At 38.7% G+C, this 21,223-nt stretch overlaps 1 protein-coding gene across 1 annotated transcript in view; it reads right to left on the reverse strand.

Annotated features, from left to right (window-relative positions):
* The window catches only part of nr3c2 (nuclear receptor subfamily 3, group C, member 2), a 164,502-nt gene that overhangs the window by 70,534 nt on the left and 72,745 nt on the right, over positions 1-21,223 (reverse strand). Inside the window, exon 3 of the mRNA XM_033991838.2 lies at positions 3,859-3,986. Coding sequence (XP_033847729.2) covers positions 3,859-3,986 — 128 coding nt within the window. The remainder of the gene's footprint in view (positions 1-3,858; positions 3,987-21,223) is intronic.

The following is a 21,223-nucleotide window of genomic DNA, read 5'->3' on the forward strand; positions in this document are numbered from 1 at the left end:
ATATTACGATTTAAGCAATTAATTTGAGCAATTAAAACATAAAGATCCACGGGTGTCATAGATTATAGCTGTTTAGCAGACACAAGCACAAAAAGTCTGATTTAAGGTTAGGGTTTGGGTAAGTTTAGGAACAGTTAAAGTGAGGAAATTGGTTATGGTTAGGAATTGTTTTTGGGTTAGATAACATCCTAGCAGAAGTAACTTTAAAAAGATTTGTCACCTACAGCCTTAGCTCACCTCACACCAAAAATAAAACATAAAACAGTCAAAAATACAACATTTTTGGCTACAGACGCTAGCACATTACCATGGCAACCAGAGCTACATCCTCATTTCTGTCCCTCCAGATGTGACTATCAGCACCGTGTAAACAGAGGGCACAAGTTTAAATAAAACATCAGTTTAGTTGATTAGACTGATCAAAATAAACAACAGCACCTTTCATTTGTTAAATCAATGTGTACACTGTCAGAAAAACTACACATCACTACTTCCTCTGTTTCCTATCTTTTTGTTTTCTACTTTTCTTCACAAACTGCCAATTAACTGATATAAAACTATAATAAATATTTACCACAGACACAATCAGTCATAAATAGAAAAACATATTAATCTGTCAAATGAACTTTAAAGCTAATCTGTGAAACTTTTCCGGTAGCGGGTCCATCACCTGCGTAACTCCATGGAGGTGTTATAGATTTGTATGGCATTAAATGGATCTTTTTTAATGGAGACGAACAGGCAATCAGGCAAAGTTACAAATTACATCTGTGGAGAGGCGGGCTTGCTCACAGAAAGGATTTTAATCAACAAAAACACTTACAACTGAGTACATGTCACGAGATTTAATGCCACACTGAGGAGCAAGTTTGGTGTTTATCTGCAAGAAGTGTATATATGTATGTATATGTATGCATATAGCCACTGTGACGTATGCAATTTGTTCTCCAATTTGTTTTTCTTAATCTAAATCTAAATCAGCTTTTCTTTAGTGTGATGTGCAGCTATCCATAGGAGTGACTGACAGCTCCACGGCTCTTTGTTGTGATGATGTTTATAGCAACGTCAACTCCCACTGGCAGAGGACTTGTTTCTTTTATTAAATCGATTTACATGAATATTGTGATTTAAAATGTCCAAATTTTCACATAATGATCCACGAGTGTCATAGATTATAGAAAAATGCTCAGGACATAATAGTAACATTGCAATTTCGATACAGCTACATCCCTAGTAAAACTACAATTAGTCATTACAAGAATATCATGTTTGGAATAAAAATTTAAATTAAAATAAAATAGAAAAATACAGTAGGAGGGACACATTAACAATAGGTCACTGTGAGGATAGAGTAGACTTGGCTTGTATGTCCAATCCCCACAATACCATATAAAACATAATAAGCTCTGGATTGACTTACATTACGCACTTTACAATCCAATAATAGTTTATATGAATTCTAACCGGGCCTGAGCTTGTGTCATAAAAATATATCACTTCAAACCACACCAAGCTCTTGAACACATCCCCATTCCTCACGCAGCCAACACCAATGGCAACGTCCATTCAATACATCACCGTCGTCTTAAACTGTGATCTGATTGGCCAATAGTTGCCGTGGTCCCGGGACACGCCTCCAGGCTGGGTCAGTGCTGGTTCTGGGCTTGTTTACGTTCATTTTTATTCTTTGTTTTACAGTGAGTTGTGTACTTGAGCTAAAACGAGCTAGGCCAACGCTCCGGGCACTAGCCTCACGGTTGAAAAGCACATTATAGTGACTGCTCATTCTCCCCACGGTATTACCTGTGTTTGTTATACAAGAGCTGGAGCGAAAACACGGGCTTTTCACTACGAATCAAACAGAAGCTACGGTTGAATAATATGTGTAAAATTTGATGTTGAATACAGAATTATAATGTTGCATTTTTAAAGATCCAGTGTTGGTTTCTGTTTAATACAATAAAATCCAATTAACAGATGTTCAGATGTTGAGGGTTTACAGATACTGAGATACTGTTGTTGTGCTCTTGGGCAAGACACTTCACGATCCTACCTCCAGAGTCGATTCACACTGTCACTGGTTTATAAATCCATGTGAGTATAAATATTGCAGAACAGATGGAATTTAGATTATGAGGATTTTTATGGGACAACAGCCGAAAGGAGTGAAGCGAACTAGCTGCAGATTTGGTATTATTGTTGGTATTTACGAGTAGAATTCCTTTTTTGGTACTTTTTTTCTTTTTTGGATAAATAGTTTGGAACCAGAGCAGACTTTGAAGTGGGCGGGGCTGTTGAGCTCCGTTTATTCTCACATACTGTTCAAACAAATGCATGAAGTATTTACAACCTTGTCAAAGGTTAACGAAGACAAAACCAGCACAAATATAAAATTTACTGACTAAATATATACAATAATTTAAATTAGGATTATAATACTTTATATCACAACCATAGACTGTATATATAAATGGACATAGCTAACCTGCTAGCGCCTGCGTGGCAGATAAAAAGTGAGCATGGACACGCTTCAGGCTCCACTGACTCCAATTCACTTTACATTGGAAAACTGTCACCCGTCTCTCTGTAACTGCTGCAGTGAGTGTCGTCATTTTGCTCCCGCTAGCGTTAGCAACATGTTTGATTGACAGTGTTGCTAAGCGCCCACTCTCTACTAAACCAGCAGTGCGGGCAGGAAGGGGCGTTACCTTCAACAGCCTCGCTCTGGAATGGCTCTTTGGTTGCTATGATACTTGCGGTCGGAATTCCTAAGATGCACCTCTTCTCCAAATTGGCAGAATAGCTCTAGCCTCAACGAGCATTTGACTGGAGCGCTGGAATGCTATGGGTGACACTCACTTAGTCCACTTCTTTATCACAACACATGTTGATGCTAAGCTCTTTAAAGGCAAAAAGTAGGTAATTATTGTCAGATGAAAGACAAACAGAAGTTATAAGAATACAGTTTCTTTCTGAAATGTATTTTACAACACAAATAATTAACACGTACAGTTGTTTCTCACTTACAGCAGCTGCTACCAAAGTAAAACACGATTATCATTGACTCGTTTCTGTTTGATTGAACATCTGTAAGGCTAAAATATATAATATAGAAGGATGGCATATGGCTGGACACATTTGTCATACAGCAGCTGTGGAGGAATTGTACACTACGATTAATGTTAGTCAAATCATCAGAGGTGGGTAGTACTCTCTTACATTTACTGATTTTTAATGAAGTAAGAGTACTCTTACTTGAATAAAAGTTTTGGTTACTCTACCTGTTGAGAGTAAGTCTATAAGTGACAAAAGCTGCATGTTGACAGTATGAAATGATTTGTGTTTGATGCTCCGCTTCTTCAGATATAGTGTCTTTTTTCACACTGCTCTGTCTGTCCTTTGAAAATACCACATTCTGTGCAATATTTCATGTTCAAATTACATTAACTTGAAATTATAAATCAGATGTTACGTCCCGACATTTACTCTTTTAGTTACTTGAGTCATAGTTTTTCTTGGACCACTACTTTGTACTTCTACTTGAGTAATATTATGTTATTATTTTACATTACTCTATCTTATATGAGTACAATACTTAGCTACTCTACCACTTCTACAAATCAATGATGTTACAACTGACACTGGCACTTCTATGAAAACCAGGAGGGATTTGCATGCTTTGTGTTGGGATAAACCTCATCAGTAGCAATTTCCAGTAGTTGGTGACATAACACAAGACTGTCCTGATTACAGCCAGGTGTTTCTGAGCCCAAACATCTGGCTGTAATCAGGACAGTAATGATCCACGGTATTGTCTAAAGCCCTTCTGATAGTACTGCTGTTGTGTTTGGTTCGTACCTTCCACTGCTCTTTTGAAGAAGACTTTGCAGCTCCCGCAGGTCACTACTCCGTAGTGGCATCCGGACGCCTCGTCCCCACACACCAGGCACACTTTGGCCGTGGACGAGGGCTGTCTCATGGGCGAACTGCAGAGACAACACACAAGAGAAATGCATGTAAATAACACGAGTTTAGAAGGGATCAAACCAATGACATATAATAAGACACTAGACAGATCATCACCATGGTAACCTATAGTAAAGTATGTCCAGTTACAGCAGACGGGTGAGTCTATCAAGAATGTTCCCTTTGCTACTGATAATTGGGCTTTTTGTAGTTGTACTTTATCTAAACGCCGGTGCAATGTTTTTAGGGTGATTTTATTTTATAAATTTTTTCATCCTGACAGAGACAGGTCGAGTTCCTGCTTTATTTGGACCACAAGTATACCATTATATGTCAATTTAAACACTTTAATCAATTCATTGTTTATCCCTGTTTTTATATAATAAAAGCCAAAAGTAAAATCTGTCAACCGGACAAAAAGTTGGACATTTCGCTGCTCATCCAAGCTGTTTATTGCCATTGGTGGACACTGAAAGGAGGAGCTAACTACACTGAAACTGGAAACAGCTTTTGCTTTCAGATTCTGTTTGTAGGTTAGGTCTATTGAGCTACACTAAACGTGCACTGTGCCTAAGATGTACTTGTTTTTGCTGTTTTTCACAACTATTGGCATTCTGGATAGCTCTAATGTTCTCTTTGTTTCCTTTGTTTGCATTGGGTCTGAGGATGGAGTTATAGATGGGGGAAAGGTGATGTCTAAGACCTTCATTCCTGTTCAAGGAAGAACTGTCTTGCTTTCCCTGTTTTGACATTATTTTCAATCAGAATTTTGCTCTTCTTCCAGTCATAAGATGGTCGCCGCATTTGCCATGGCAACAGAACCTTATAATATATCACTGGGACGAAACTACATCCAAATCTCATAATATGGTGTTATCCTGATATTAAAGGTGCACTATGAAACTTTTCTGTTGGAAGGTCTGCCACCTGATTGCCTCCAGGGAGATGTTTTGCTTCATCTGGAATGTTTCACAGCATGGCATTAGTGAGCACACACAGTAAGAATGGATGTTTCAGAGCAATAAAAACATCTGTAATTTAATAAATGCTAAAAAGACAAGATTAATGCTGCACTGTGAAACATAACAGGCAAAGCAGTGACATCTCCATGGAGACAATCAGGTAGAAAACCTCCAAGCAGAAAAGTTACATAGTGCACTTTTAAACTGGTACAACATGAGACGTGGGAGTGCTGCATAAAAAACACACACTTTCATTCAAATGTCCTACAAAAACACATTTTCCCAAAGGATTTAAGTTTAATTCAAATTGGAAGTTGTTTAGTCAGAGTGTTTGCTAGTGTAGATTATTGTGTTGTCCTTGGGCAAGACACTTTACTTGCTTGCCTCCAGTGTCTGTTTACACTACAATATAAACGACTGTGTTTGCTGTGTGAATATGGGACAACGGCTGGAAAGAATCAGAATTTAGATGCGATGAAACAATATCCAAATCTCATTAGATGCTGTTATTGTGGTATTAAAATGGTGCAATATTTAGCACATGAAATGGATCGATAAAAACACATTCCTATTCCATTTTTCACTCAGATGCCTGGTAATGAACGCAGTCATCGTCTCGTTGAACAGCCCCAGTCTGAAATGGCCAGCTATGTTATGTTTTATTTAAGTTGACAGGACTAAAACTGCAAAGAGCTTTACGCTGCCTCTTATAAGAGATACTCGGCCGCACTTTCTACAGTATCAGCTAATTATATCCAGCATAAGCCGATAATTAGGGCTCTGCTCCTGTTTAAACAAAAGACATAATTCTTTATTTGAACACTTGAACGCACTCTTTTCTTTTATAAGTTTGAAGTGAAGCAGGCCTGTTGATATTGTTGCAGTAGATTTTATTTTTCCTTCCTATGTACAACAATATTGAAAGGAATCAAAGGAGTTTCAAACATACTGGGAAAATAATCTATGGAAAATGGAAGCACAATTGTTGGGGTCAATCTTTTTTTGTTTTTCCAATAAAATTTGAGCTGTAAAGGGTTGAAGAAATTACTGCTATGACTCATTGTAGTGTTAAATTCTGCTAGTATACATTTTAGAATATATATATATATATATATTTTTTTTTTTTTTTTTTTTTTTTTTTTTTGTTTGTTTTTGGGTGTAATGACCCAGTTCAGCGAGGGACGGGGGGAATAGCAAACAATGATGGAAAAATTATAGAACAAAAGTTATAATTTGCAAGGAATGTTAAAGTAAAAACTATCAAAAAGTTAGTTTCAATGCAGCTAACCAAGCAAAAGTACAGAAATTACAATAACACAAAACAGCTCAGTCTCAGAACTAGTCAAAGGACGACAAGTGTCTCAATTTACAAAGGCACTAAAACTACACGAGAGCCACAGGACAAAGGCGGCATGACGTTCACTGACAGAACCCAGCAGCAAGGAGTGCCAAGGGTGGGTCTTTTTAAGGCGTGGCAGCTGCAGGTGAAGGCCCGGGAGTGGCCAAGCTCTAGGGCATCGCACTCAATCAACACTTAGGGCCCAGGAGTCACTGCTACAGTCACTGTAAACAGACCTACAGCTTTGTTGACCCACATAACAGTAACAGCCCAGTGCTAGGACGATGTCGACAACTTAGCATGCTAATCATTTACAACTGAGCTAGTACAGGTGCGGAATTATAACAGTTGTCTAAATTCAATAAAGACCATAGACTATGTGAGCTCCAGGTATTGTATTGAAAAGCCACAAAGTTCAAACATCAACTTAAAATAATCAGGTGATGTTTTGTAACTGGTGATCTACCGAGACATCGTGCAGCGAGAACAAAAATGATCTCACGAGGTTTGATCCTGCGGTTTGTCATTTGGCACGGGCATGAAAGGGTTACACTTCACTAGGCCCTGGAGAGATGCGGATGTTTGAGCAGCTGTAGCTAAAAGACTTTAAACTCTGCCCCAGTTTGTATTTGGTAGTGACCAATATTGATGCAAATAATCAGGGCTAAATTGGTCTCAGTGTTTTTTTTTGTTGTATTTATTTTCATTTTTATTTATTTATTTAAAGCCAGACAGACAAGTTAACCATTTTTAAACACAACATTGTAAGTCCAAGACACATTGATAACAAGACATACTGAAGACAGAACGGGACAGTTTGTAGACAAGACAAACAATTATAATCAATAAAAATAAACCATGAGTGAGTGTCTATGTGTAGCATGTGTGTGTAGCTAAAGCACGCTGAAGCTGAAGGGAAGAGAGAAGAGGAGAGGAGATGTGAAGATAAAAAAAAAAAGAAATTGGCCACGTCAACATTCAATAAAGAATAAGAAGAAAGCTGCAGAAGAAATAAATAAAACTACTGGAATGACTGGATCTGTGACTGTCAACACTAGCGAACACAGCACTGTACCACGTCTGGTCTTAGTGTTTAAATACTCACCAAAATGTTCAAATAATCAGTTTTTCTCATTATGTTTTCTGAATTATGTGAAAATCTTTATAAATACAGGATTTAAATGAATAAATATTGACTAAAATCTGTTTAAAGCCTTCTTTTTTGGTATTTTTTTTAAATCTTTCAATAGATAAAAATCCATTCACAACACAAAACATGAAATATAAAACAAATAAAAAACCATGTGCTCCAAAATCATGAACTGATCAGATTTTTTCAGTGTATAGTTAATGATTTCAAAACCTCGTGTCTGTGTCTCGTTCCACTCATAATTGTTACTGACATTAACTGTTCAGTACTTGATGTACGCCGTGTTTTTAAAAGCGGTGCTAATTAGCTGTTGTCCACCTGACAAGCTTAACCAAGGGAGGTCAAAGGTCGTTGATAAAGTCTAGAATGCGTTTGTCTGACATATGAAGCCTGAAAGCATGTCCACCGCGCACTAAGTGAGGTCTGAACTCATACACGGTGAGAACGTGGTCGTTTACTTTCCGTAATTTGGATTATAATGATAGATGAAACCGGGGGGAGAAAGAGAGGAGAAAAGGTGAGGAGCGAGATCAGACATGAGGAGACGGGGCAGACGACAGCGCACACACAGAGGCAGAGGGAAGGAGATGCAAAACTTTTAGTCAAATTGTGCAGATTTAAGTCAAAACTAGTGAAGCGCAACTCAGAGCTTTTCCCTAAACAACAGCGCTTTTACCTTATCATCGAGATCCACCCAAGTTTAGATCACTTTCGATTTTTGGCACAGCCCTAAATGATCTGCCTTATGCATAATTCATTGAAAAAATATACTATAAACTACATTTGAGCTCCTTATCATTAAAGGAACACAGTGTAGCTTTAAAGAGGCGGCGTGTCACCTGCATGGAAACGAAAAAGTAAATCTATAATTCAGGACATTCGCTATGGAGATATTTTTATGCCGTAGTCAAAGGAACATCATTACCATGGAAACAAGCCAAATTAGAGCCAGGTTTGTGGAGACGCAAGCCCGCTCAGAGTACGGACACATATTTAACATAAGATATTCCGTGCAATAAAAAACACACAAAATGCTTTTACTTCACCCTATTGCTTGTCTAAAAAGTGCCAGAGTGAGGCTTTTCAGGTGTAAACTCCCAAACTGACTGACCCACATTTGACAGAAGTGCACACGCGACCGTTCCACTCGCTAACCTCCTGAATGAATTTTGCAAGTGTCATAAATACAGCACGATACAAGTCCTTTACGCATAACACTATCAAACGTAATGATCTGAATACTGGCTTTATGTGCTCTGATTTACACATGCATTTACAGAAACACTTGGGGGTGGTATAAGGTCATCCTATCACTAAATAAACTTGTACTCGGTTGCTACTTACACATGGCACTTGACTCCCAAAGCTATAAATAAGTCAGATTGGCGATGGTTCAAAGGTATATTATTTATGCTGGCAGAATCAGTGAGGAGTCCCATGCGCATTCAAATGAACATGTTGGACTATTAAAATATTTACACTTATTAAAAGCTAGAAGTATTAATATTGCATTCATATAGGAGGATATGCATTGAGTCTCATGAGGCTGCTGACACGGGTTCGCCCATAAGGAGAGCTTCTTCAGATCATAGTGTATTATTGATCGAGACAGCGTTTTAAGCACTTAGATAAGCCCACAAGACAGAATGTGTAAACGTATAGATGGAACGCACAGACCTTCGCCAAGGCACTGGCACTATATGTTGCAATTTTTTAAGATATATTTTGCAGAGGTCAGAATTATGCAAACATTATTCTTGCGTTATATTGAAATTTCAAAGCAATAAACATCACACGCCCATACACCAGATGGAAAATTAACACATTCGTAATGAATACATGAATGATTTATAACAATAATGATTTTTATGTATAAGATGGTTTTGGTGTTGGTTTGGACCTGGTTTAGTCTGTATTTGGTCGTAGGGTATGTGGAAAGCCGAATACAAGGTTGTACAAGAGAAATCAAAGTACTTTCATTAATATAGTCCTTGTAACCCAGTGCATTTGACCCAATTCCTTATAATATGTATTTTGTACATTGGCATTTGAATCTAAATTAGCAGTTAGCATGCTCCTCTTTCGCTTTCCTTCCCACGAAAAGAAACAATCTTAAAATTTCAAACTCAATTTCAATACTAAGGAATATACTCAATACTCAATAAAAAAACGCTGTGATTTTCAACATTAAATGGTAGTACTTTCTTTTATATTCCCATCTGTGTAATCTGTGTAATCCCTCAGTCGTCCAAATGCTCAAATGTGTTTTTAGTTTTGATACTAGTTTTATCGACAATCCTAGACAGTTACACTATCAATATGTAGTAGGCCAGCCCTTAGCAATTACATGAGGGATTACGCACTTGTTATCCGTATATGTCTTAAATATCCACTTAACAGTCCATTACGTGAGTGCATCCTGCCTCAGGCCCATAGCTCCAGCCATCTGCGACACTGTGGAGGAAGATGACGGAGCGTTTTGTGTTTCTATTGAATGATAATGATTTCTAGTGCTAATGTATACTGTATTTGACAAGTGTTGAATGGACACTGCAGGTGCTAAATTCTGGCTGTTAAAATATGTGGTGTTTAGATTTACTCATTATGGAGCTATTCAAATAAGGCGAGGTGTTGCGTAATAATGTCAGGATTAACGGTAATGCAAAAAGAGCCCTCAGCACCACAAAAAGGCGCTAACTGAAAAATCAAATGTTTACAGGTATTACAGCTATTAAAGGCCCTTAACCTGATTTTAATTAATTCGTGTGAAGATAAATACTCTTTACATCACACACTGCTATGGTACAGCTGCTAAATCAGAACAAAATGAGACTGTAAAATATAATCTATTTATTTTACAAGGCTCTTCTCAGGTAATAACTCCGCTCCCTGTGGGCACCATCAGAGAAGTGGAGGTTCCATGTCACTACAGCCACATGCTGTGTCCTCTTCACACCCGACCCCTCTGCAGGAGAGTGCAGGATGGACTCATGTCGTATTGTGTCATGTGAGCCTGGCCCAATGAGCAAAGGCCCGGCCACCAGGCGCTTGCATTCCAGCCCCAACCCCAGGCCTGGCTCCTGGCTCCTGGCTCCAGGGTGGGGCCTTGGCTGTATCATATTGTCTGCCGTCACAGTCCTTGTTTCTGCTCTATCCATAGGGTTATTGTGAACTTCTCGTACCCATCACCTAGGACCAGTTTGCCATGGCAGATCCAAAAAGGAATGTAATGCCCTAGAAAATATAGCTCCTAGTATCATTCAGGTACACAATCTCGAATGTTATTACACGTCCTGCAGATCAATTAATCGAGTAAAAAGGGGGCGTGGCCAAAACTCTCAAAACTATTACATATCTTTGTGCATCTGACCCAAACTGCACTTACAAGACCACACCTGCACGGGAGTCCATGCAAAAACAACTACTTATGCAGAAAAAAGTACCAAGAAACACTGTATTTATATAGTCATATTAAACTTGTGAATCATGAGTTCAATCTGCCTTTTTACATATAAAACAAAATAAATAAATAAAATACAAAAAAAGTCTTCAGCTACCTCCTTAACTCACTCACTAACTTCTTTTCTGCTGTTGTCCCACATAAATCCTCACAGTCCTAACATTAACATTAGTAAATGACTGAATTCAAATATAAAAGACAGTAGGTGGCGCTATTCCTAACCTCCTCGTTATATCATGTCAGTGAGTTAAATGGGTACAACTCGGGAACAGCTTGTATCAAAACATCCGAAGTGGCCCGGGCTGCCCCTCCTTTTGCACTGCTAATTATCCAAGTCCCATCTCGATCAATAACATGGAGGTGATTGTCTGGTTAACATTCTCCTTAGCGCGCCGGTCACACAGCTGCCCGCCCGCCTGCCACACACTCTCTTTAACCACAGCACACACACACACGTCCCTCCGGGGGATACAATCACGACCACTCATCTAATTCCCTCTTGTCCATCTACACACATTCAATTTGTCGGACGCTCGCAGGGGTCTCTGGTGAGGTGTTAGTCTGACTGGATCTCTGGCAGCGGGCCCATCCTTGTGTATGTGTGTGTGTAAATCCAATCGCCGTCAAGATGTGTTTTTCAGCAACTTACTCCAGCTAAATATTCCCCCAGCTCTGGTCAGTTCACACCGGTGGAAAGCACGGGAGGATGAGGAGGGAATCCGAGAAGGTAAGTGTGCCAAATGGAAAATCAGATAGTAAGGATCGACACTAAAAAAGTCACATTCATGGGACAAAAATGAACATTTCTTGACTATCTTTAGAATGATCTCGAGGTGTATCAGAACAAGTATAAGACACATAGACTAGTATACACCATGGACCACTATGAACCTACTGGACACTGAGGGATTACACAGATATAAAACCACATGGGAATAGAAAAGAAAGTTGAAAATTACACTGTATTGTCTAAAGAAAGAGCATTTTAATCGTATCAAGTATCGAGTCTATTCCTTAGTATTGAAATTTCTGACAGCACTAATGCCAAATGGTATTAGAGTCAAACATATCATTTGAAGAATCAAATGACTGGGAAATTATAGGGTCTTTAGCCGGTGTAAATGCTTAAAGGGTAGATTTTGTTTCATTACAAATTTCTTCCACGTCCCTGTCCAGAGCTCAAGATGCCTGGCCTTCACTTTTTAAACTTAGGAAGTAGAAATCCATGCAGCTCCTCTGTGTTTTTAAAGCCAAAAAGATCATGTTTAAAAGAGGCATATTGTGTAAAATCAACTTTTAGGAGCTTTTAACCCATGTTATAACACTGTTCATCATGACTGAACATTCAATTTCAGTTGATTTGTGCATGTGTGTTTTAGTTTCAAGTGCGTGTTTAGAGCAGGGGTATTAACTTATATGGGGTATTAACTTCAGAGCGATATCACATCACTATCAGAGTGTATCCCGCTAATGAAACTACTGCACATGGCATCAGGTTTGTCAAGTTACTATGTACAGTTTTGTATCACGCTTGAGTATTTTTATGGAGAACTATGGTGTGGGAGCATGGGTGACCTAGGCTTGTGGGCGGAGCTTTGGACAAAAAGTTTTACCGCTAACTGTAAGGAGGGCTCGAATAAGGCTAGGTAAAATCATCTAAAACCTCTTCTGGCATGTTTTGGTGAGGGAACAGCATTATAATACCCCCTCTTTAACATTTATATGCATTCTGTGGATAAAAACAATATTATTCCTCTAATCAATAATCCAGCGTTGTAATATTTAAAACCAAAAATACACACTTGCTGGAGCTATGTCAACACTAGTTTATTTCAGATTATACTTGAACCATACACGAAGAATTGTCTCAACACATTTGAGAAAATAGTGAGCAATTTGTCCCAGTATTTAAAGAGGAGTTAGCATGATCCCTGTTTCTACATCAAACTGTTAGCTAGCACTTTGCACTGAACCCCCTCCTGTGTACTGCCTATGACCAAAATAAACAGGCCCGCGTGTTTGCAGCCAACATCCACACTCTGTCGTAGGGCCCCTCTGAAGTCGACCACTAGGCCGGCCCGCTGCAGTTTTAATAGCAGACCACATTAAACCCTAGCCAGCCAACAAGGTGACTTCCCCTCCCTCCGAGAACTATGTAGGTCACAAGCTGAGCTGAGGCTTATGAAAGCAGAGCAGTGAGACAGCAAATGCCTAAAATGCTAGCAATGCCAACCTGTACTTTAGAGGGAAAAACGTAGCAAGGGGGCTGTTAGCTTATAGGAAAACAAGGAAGGCAAAGAACTGGAATTTAGAGTCAAAAAATGTGAATCTTAAAGGCTATTAAAGGAAAACCTGAAAAACAAAACTCTCAGAGACCAGCGCGGAGTGTACAACGCTAACGTGCACTTCCTGTCATCGGATAATAAAACGTTTTATAATAAGATTTCGTCAAGAGCTGCGTATACGATATATATCTGCACCGGGGCAAACGTTCACTCAAATATACGAGAAAAAAAGAGGTCGAAGCCTGATGACTGCTAATGACTACAATGTGCTGTGAGCTAACTAGCTGATAGGTTAGTCAACGGAATTTTTAAGTGTGAGATCATGGGACAGAACGGTTTAAAGCGTAATAGACAGACAGCAAAAAATACAAACATTATTTTAGCCTCCACGTGGGACAAGCTAATGGGACAAACTCAGGAACGGGAACGAGCGGGATTATATTAACAGTCATTTGTCAAGTATAAATATAGAACTGTATAATACATTTAATAATATACGGGTCCGCCATCAGCTTGTTGCTCCAAGGAGATGTTATTGCTTTGCCTGGAATGTTCCCCAGGATGGCATTAAACTTATCTCCGTGGAGACAAAACTGTAATGCCGCCAGGCCAAGTTACAGGTCAGATCTGTAAAGAGGTGGCCCCGGTAAGAGTGTAAGTATGCGTGCTTTTCAAGGTATTATCTCAAGCAGTGATAACGCCTGCTGATAAGACACTTTTAATGACATATTGTGGAACATTCTAGGCAAAGAGGTAATATATTTATGGAGACAAGACGGTGGCAGACCCTTCCACCACCTTTATTTAATTTGTGTAATGGTTTTCAGCTCATTTGCGAGGGGCTATTCATCACATTTAAATCTTAACTTTTCTGTATTGTTTTGCAGTCATAAAAAGTTGAACATACACAATCTTGGTTTTAGACACTAATTATTTCTCAAACGAGCCAAGACTCAAAGTTGACTAATAGTTTTGGTTTGGAGGAAAAAGAGAAATCTGCCACGACTGCAACAATGTATTATGTAATAAAGCCGCATTGTATAATTATTTGGCAAGACGTAAGGTTTGCACTCGGTGAGTCAATGAGCCAGTGAAATATTGAAACAAAACTGTTTTCCTTTTCCCCCCAAATCGAGAGCTGTGGATACAAATCATGTGAAAAACAGTTCATTCATATCACAGGATTGTAATCATCGCCGGTTCTTTTAAAGGTGCACAATGGGAGTTTTCTGGTGAAGGGGATGCAGATGTTATTGTTTTGCCTGGAATATTCAATCATGTGCTTCCACTAGAGACACACCAGCTGGATGATAAAACGGGCTGATATTTGCACTTTTTAGCGTATCGAGTATCGTCCTTAAATCTCCAGCACAGATTGATATTTTATCTTGATAGAGTGCACACAAAGCTTTATTTTAACACTGAAGAGACAATGGCACAACACATGACTACAAAAAAGCAATACAACAAAAAGAAAACAGCTGTGGGTAAGTTTGGTACAAAATTTGGGGAAAATAATCCAAATCAGCCCTACGCATCGGCTCAAACATATCGGCAAAGCTTATCGCCCATCGGTTTCGTTTCTGGATACTAAACAGTCGGTATTGGTCATGAAAAATGCCATATCGGTCAATCTCTCACTGCCACCAGCTCAAATGGAGATCTGTGGAGAGGCAAGCCCACTCACAGTAACAACAATAAAAACACCACTGAAAGAGTAAATGTAATATGTAATAATAAATGTAATAAAATACAGAACTGTGTAGAGTAGTCAAAAATTGTACTCTGGTAAGGAGACCCTTCAAATAATATTACTCATGTAGTGGTCCGATAAATGACAGTCTGGACATTATATAAGATGTATCATTTGTAGTTAATGTAATTGGATAGGCAACGTTAGATAATGCACAAAATCTGGTAACTTAAAAGAAAAGAACACAAAAAAGAGAAACTAAATGATTTTGAAGAGGCAGTGCAACAAACACAAATGTTCAAACCGTATTTTAAATCTTTTGTCACTTGTAGACTTACTCACAGGGGGAAGAGTAACCAAAGCTTTTACTCAAGTAAGAGTACTGTTACACTGTTGAATATATTATTTAAGTAGGACTAAAAGCATGGGGCTTGAAAATGACTCTGAGAAGTACACTTGTATAAGTGACTGTGGTCATATGTTCTATAGGCCTGTGTGTATTTGCTTACATAAGATAATTAAACTGACAGACTTTGTGCAGACTGTCTTTGTGCACGACTATAATTAAAAACGATTAAAAACAAGAAAAAAATGTAATAATCTATAGAAGCAATGTATTTCTGTGAGATAATGGGCTCATCATGAGTCATGGTCATCATCTGATTTTAGGATCACGTTATTATTGTAGGCTATGAAAGCAGAGTTATGCAACACACATTTGCATAAAGTGGACATTTCACATAAATGCACATATTAATAAGCATTCATAAAATCCATTCGGGAATCTCACAGGTCGTTCACTCGTCCAGCAGAGAAAAGTTTTTGCCATAATCAGTGTCATTAATTTGACAGGAGCAGTAACCTGTTCCCTAGATGCACATCACAGATGATGTTTATATCACAGAAGGATACGACACAACCAAAACCAACAAATGTAATAACCTCACTCACCACGCTGTGTTCATGTAGCTTTGATAGGCAGCCTTATATCCTCTATGCATTATTATAAATGTCCAGCTTCACTGTTTTAGTCCAGCATGTCCAATGATGTAAAGTGCTGACAGAGGCCTGTTTCGACCTTCTGTGAAAAGTCTCTCTTTTCCCAAAATGATCTTCCTCTGGGGCTCTTCATGCATTATCCAGTGCTTTAAATACACTTTACTTCACTAACTTTAGTCTAACTTGTAAAAACATGTAAAACAGCCATTCAAATGTATCTCCACTGCCTCAGTGCAGCCAGAGCACATGTCAAAGGAAGGGGCACACCTACTGTATACCTGACTCAAAAACAAATGTGATATTTAAGTTACTAAACACCTGAGCCCCATATAGTTACAAATATATATATGTAATAATAGTAAATCATTTACAATCTTTATTTTTCATTATAAATGTTTGGGCTTTTGGGGGCCCCCTGGTGGCAAACAGGTGCTGTACCTTGACCTCAGAAAAGTTATACCTACTCCTACAAGGATGTTATGACGTTGTTGCTAAATATATGCCCAAAAAACTTTATTAGAACCACAAATACATACTTCACTAATGTGATTGTCGTTATTTACCCTTTGCACATTTGGTCCGACTTTTTATAGAAAGAGACTCATACAAAAGTGCAGACGATGCAGTCACGCAGTCACCGTTCTACCATTTCCATCTGCTGACTTCTGACAGGGTTAATGATATTCATTTGGTAGCGGATGCCATGGCGCTGTACCTTGGATGGAACATCTTGTTAGTGCAGTGTGTTGGACTTGTTAATTTGAGCGTGCACAACCTAGTGTCACACTTCACTTATAATGAAGAGCAGGAGCAGACGCACATCCACACACTGTACACATGTTCATTTAAGGCACTCAACTGTGAGCTCACATACACCCAGGAAACGAGATCATCATATTCATTTCAGCGAGGTCTCGCTACTACATAAAGTGCATTAAAATAGTATGTTTGAGAAAGTTTACATATGTTTAAAGGTACACTCTGTGAATTTTCTGGTGTGGGGTACGTCACCTGCTTTTGTCCATGGAGATATTACTGCTTTACCTGGAATGTCCTAAAGAATGGCTTTAAACGTGTCTATCATTAATTGCAGGTGTTTTTTGCTTAAAATTACAGTGAAAAACACCTCTCCACAGATCTGACTTGTAACGTGGCCTAGTAGCATCGAATGCTTTTGACCAAGGAGAGAGGTAAGTTTAATGCCACCTCCACCAGAAGACTCGCCCCCCTCGTACATTCGCGTTCAGGCCCTAATAAATTTAATGCCATAATGTGGGACGTTCTAGGCAAAGCAAGTGATGGACCCACCACCAGAAAATTTACATAATGCACCTTTAAAATTCACTTTATTCACTTTTGACAGAACCATAATAATAATAGTTAGATGAAGAACTATTGATTTATTTGTTTTTTACTCCAGAAGTGTTACCGCTCATTACCGGTCATACACACAACAACAAAACAACTATTTGATTATGTGGAGAACCTTCTAGTGTTTTATTTTAGTCGTGCCTGATTTGTTCCATTTTAAACTACGGCACAATACAGTCCCTTTTGCATTTTGGTTACATCCTGTGCCATGTAATGTAGTGTAATGACATTAACATTCTGGACACTCATAGATGGAGAGAGATGCTTTGATCTAAAGTAAACCCCAAAAGAGCCTGATTAGAGCCTGATTAGCGTTAGTTGTTTTCACATTTGGAGCGCGTTCACTCAGGCCTTAATTGATCAGCTTTTATTGGACTATTTTGTGTCGTCAGTCAGTCTGGTTTGAAGATGTAACACGAATTTAAATAGGCCTCCATTCATTTCCATGTTAACTCTGGAATGCTTTTAATATACGGACTAATCAAGCCTAATTTCCTTTTATAAAAAATGGACTCAAAGAACTGTTTCCAGCCAGGGGTGTCGCACCCAATTCTAGGCCCTATGTAAAAAATCATCTCAGGGGCCCGCACTACATATTGTTTTATGAAAAAGGCCCATTATAGACTTTGTGAGGGGCCCCTCTCTGCACTGGGCCCTGGGTAAATAGTAGCCCAACCAGTCTGACGCCCCTGTTTCCAGCAGAGGGCACAAAATACAGAGGAGCTTGTGTTTATTGAGATCTTGACAAAGTGACTGAATATGCTGTATTACTCAAACACGCGCGAATAAAACAAAACACAATCTAGATATGTGCATTATAAGGATAAAACAATTCATTAGCATCCTCATATTTAATATTTCACACAAAAAAAGTGTTGTTGTTTTTTTTTGTTGTTTTTGTATAATTTTACTTCCTGACTAGACGTGCATCAGATATGACATACACAGAAGTAATTCCATAACTGTTACCAAGCAACCATGATGTCAACAAGGGCCAAAACGTATAAATGCACAGCTACGATTGGACTAATAGAAAAACATGACAACGCCTTTACTTTTTATTATATTGAGGTTTAAACTGTCAGAAAAATGTCTTCCTTGTTCAGTGTTGATGACGCTAGTAGAAGGAGAGGTACAGTGTTCCCTCGTTTATCGTGGGGGTTACGTTCTGAAAATAACCCACAATAGGAGGAATCTGTGAAGTATCAGCTTTATTTTTCACAATTATTCTATATGTTTTGCAGCTGTAAAACCCCCTCACCACACACTTTATACACTTTTCTCACAAAGGCGTTAACATTTTCTCACATTTCTCTCTTGTTTCATCGACATTGTGGGTTTTGTCGTGGAGAAAACTTGCAAATATACAGCACTTCAGAGTCACACTGCGATCCGACATTTATGTAAATTTGTCTGAACACATTCTGTACTGTACAGGAGACACGGCACGGAGGAGACTGATGGACAATGGTCTACAGTCCAACAGCCAATCAGGACGCAGAACACAGTGCACGCTCATACACTCGTGAAACAGCGAGACCGCGAAAGATGAACCGCGATATACCACTGTTTTACATTTTAGAACTCAGTTACTTCCTGTATCTTTGTACCTTTCTTCAACTTTTTTTTTTCCACAAACTGCCACTTAGGTGATGTAAAACGATGATGAATATTTACCACAGATGCTATCCCTTAGTAATAATTAGAAAAACATGAAAACCTGTTACTTTAAATAGCATCAGATGTAGCTGGACCAACTCCAGCTCAGGCTACTTCCTTGACCTCCTGTGTCCTGTCCGCTCTGGTCCTGCACTTCAAAGCTCCACTCTGCTACAGCGCTTGCCTTTCCTCTTCCTCCACAAGCCTTCAGCCTCATTGTTTTCACTCAACTTTTATGTTTAAAGATATCGCTCAAAATGCTCAACTGACCCAACCACTGTACATTTCCTTCGTGGTTCTTTGGGGAAGTATTTAAGTATTACTATGACTTTTCTGGTTGTGGGTTATTTGGTTTGTTATTTCCTGGAATGTTACACAGTATGATGTTCAGCAAAAGTAACTTGTATTTATGAAATTACAGATTTTGACAGCTAAAAATGCCTTGAAAAGCATGCGTTTATACTGTAAGTGAGCTTGCTTCTCAACAAATCTGACTTGTAACTTGGCATAATGGCATCATCTGCTTGTTTAATGCCATACTGTGGAACATTCAAGGCAAAGCAATAGCAGAAAAGTTGCATGAGTGTAGCTTTAGAGAGGACATATTGTGATTGAGTCTGCTGTAAAGTTATAAGACACCTGTGGATGCTTATGTTATCATTAGCATATTTTAATTCGCAATATTCATCTAAAATTACCTAATAAGAGGAGCAAATCCGCTGACTTCCGCTTTAGAAAACTGCTGTGTCCAATTGGATCTGAAATCGGCGTAAACGTTCTCACAACAAAGCGCCGTGGAGCAGTAGGTCTCTTCTATGGAAAGCTGCACACTTGCGAGTAGTACCAAAATGACTATGCAACGCTGACGAATCTTACGTGTATCACCGATTAAGAAAATAAAATTGAAGAACGTCGTTGAAGTCACAGCGGGCGTGTACCAGTGGAGGTGAAAACAGAGATTGATCTGCAATATGGCGTCTTGAAAATAAGTGGTTAAAGATCCAAATACAACTTCAAGAGGGTACACGAGAAGTGTAAACAACTATGTTACAACTATCGAACATGGTTGCAAGCCATTTTACAAGTCATATGTGTGATTTAAAGGGACTATATTTTATACTTTCATTTACAGTTTTAAATGTCCTGTTATTTTTCCTCATCAAAAACATACCTGGAGTTGTTTTGTTTCATTTTTAACTGTTCACCTTCACCAAATTGAATGTCATTTTAAAGTCCTTCACTAGCATGCAGCTCACAAACCCATATTAACAACCGCTGGCATGATGACAACAGTGCACCAGCAGCTGTGCTAATGGTTATTGCTATTGCTATTGGTTTTGGACAAACATAAGAGCTGTACCACATCTAAAACATCTGAAAATAATCTCGCCAATATGCAACCTTATAAAGAGGGTGCAGCTCTTTTCTACAGACACAGAAATAAAGTTTTATTTCCTTTGAAAACTAGTCACAGGAAAAATAAAAAAAACCTGAAAAATCGAAAAAATGTGTTGATTGACCAGTTCATTTCCAAGCCTCAGATTGAGACTGTATCAAACCGTTTTCCATGTGTTTGAGCAGAACTGGTCTTATCCCAGCACAGGTACAGAGTATAAAGTCAAAATAAGTCAAATATGTGCTGTCTGCATCTAATTATAATGCATTTTATTGTACAGTAATCAGGAAGTATACAGTTAGCATGCTAGCTGTTATTAGCTTCACTGTGATGGTAAAACTCCACTTCACTCTGGCTTCTGAAAGTTGTGAAAAACATTTATAAACTCGTTCTGTACATTTCTAAAAATCACAAACAGCGTCTTTAAACGACTACGAAGTGTGTTTTTAATGGCACGAATGATTAAACGCAAAGACTAAAAAGTAGAATTGATATTGTCAAGCTAAAAGTGAAAGTCAAAAACATGCGTGGGCCAAACCATAGGACAGATGTTTGCGCTCAAATGGACCACAGAGTAATTCCCATGTCACACTGAGAGCATTCTCCAAATGGTTAGAATATCTCCAGATTCTTTCAGCTGCAGAGAGAGAATGCTACATCAGCTAAATCCTAAAAAAGAGCGTTATTTAAGCCCAAGATTTATCAGAACCCGGAAACATTGCAATTGAATCTGCACTGGGCTATTCCTGTTTCCTGAACTTTAGTGAAGTTACTACGGCAGTTGCATAGAGACTGGTGCTGTTGACTGTAAACAGGTCAATACAAGTCAGGCAAATGTCAAAAGTCAGGCTGTATGATAGAGAGACTGCAAAAACTACAAGGGTGAGAGGGAAATTGTAAAAAGTAAATCAAGTTTTGGAATAACATGAATTCCGAGCTTATA

This window comes from Periophthalmus magnuspinnatus, chromosome 1, assembly GCF_009829125.3.
Source record: "Periophthalmus magnuspinnatus isolate fPerMag1 chromosome 1, fPerMag1.2.pri, whole genome shotgun sequence".
NCBI lineage: Eukaryota > Metazoa > Chordata > Actinopteri > Gobiiformes > Gobiidae > Periophthalmus > Periophthalmus magnuspinnatus.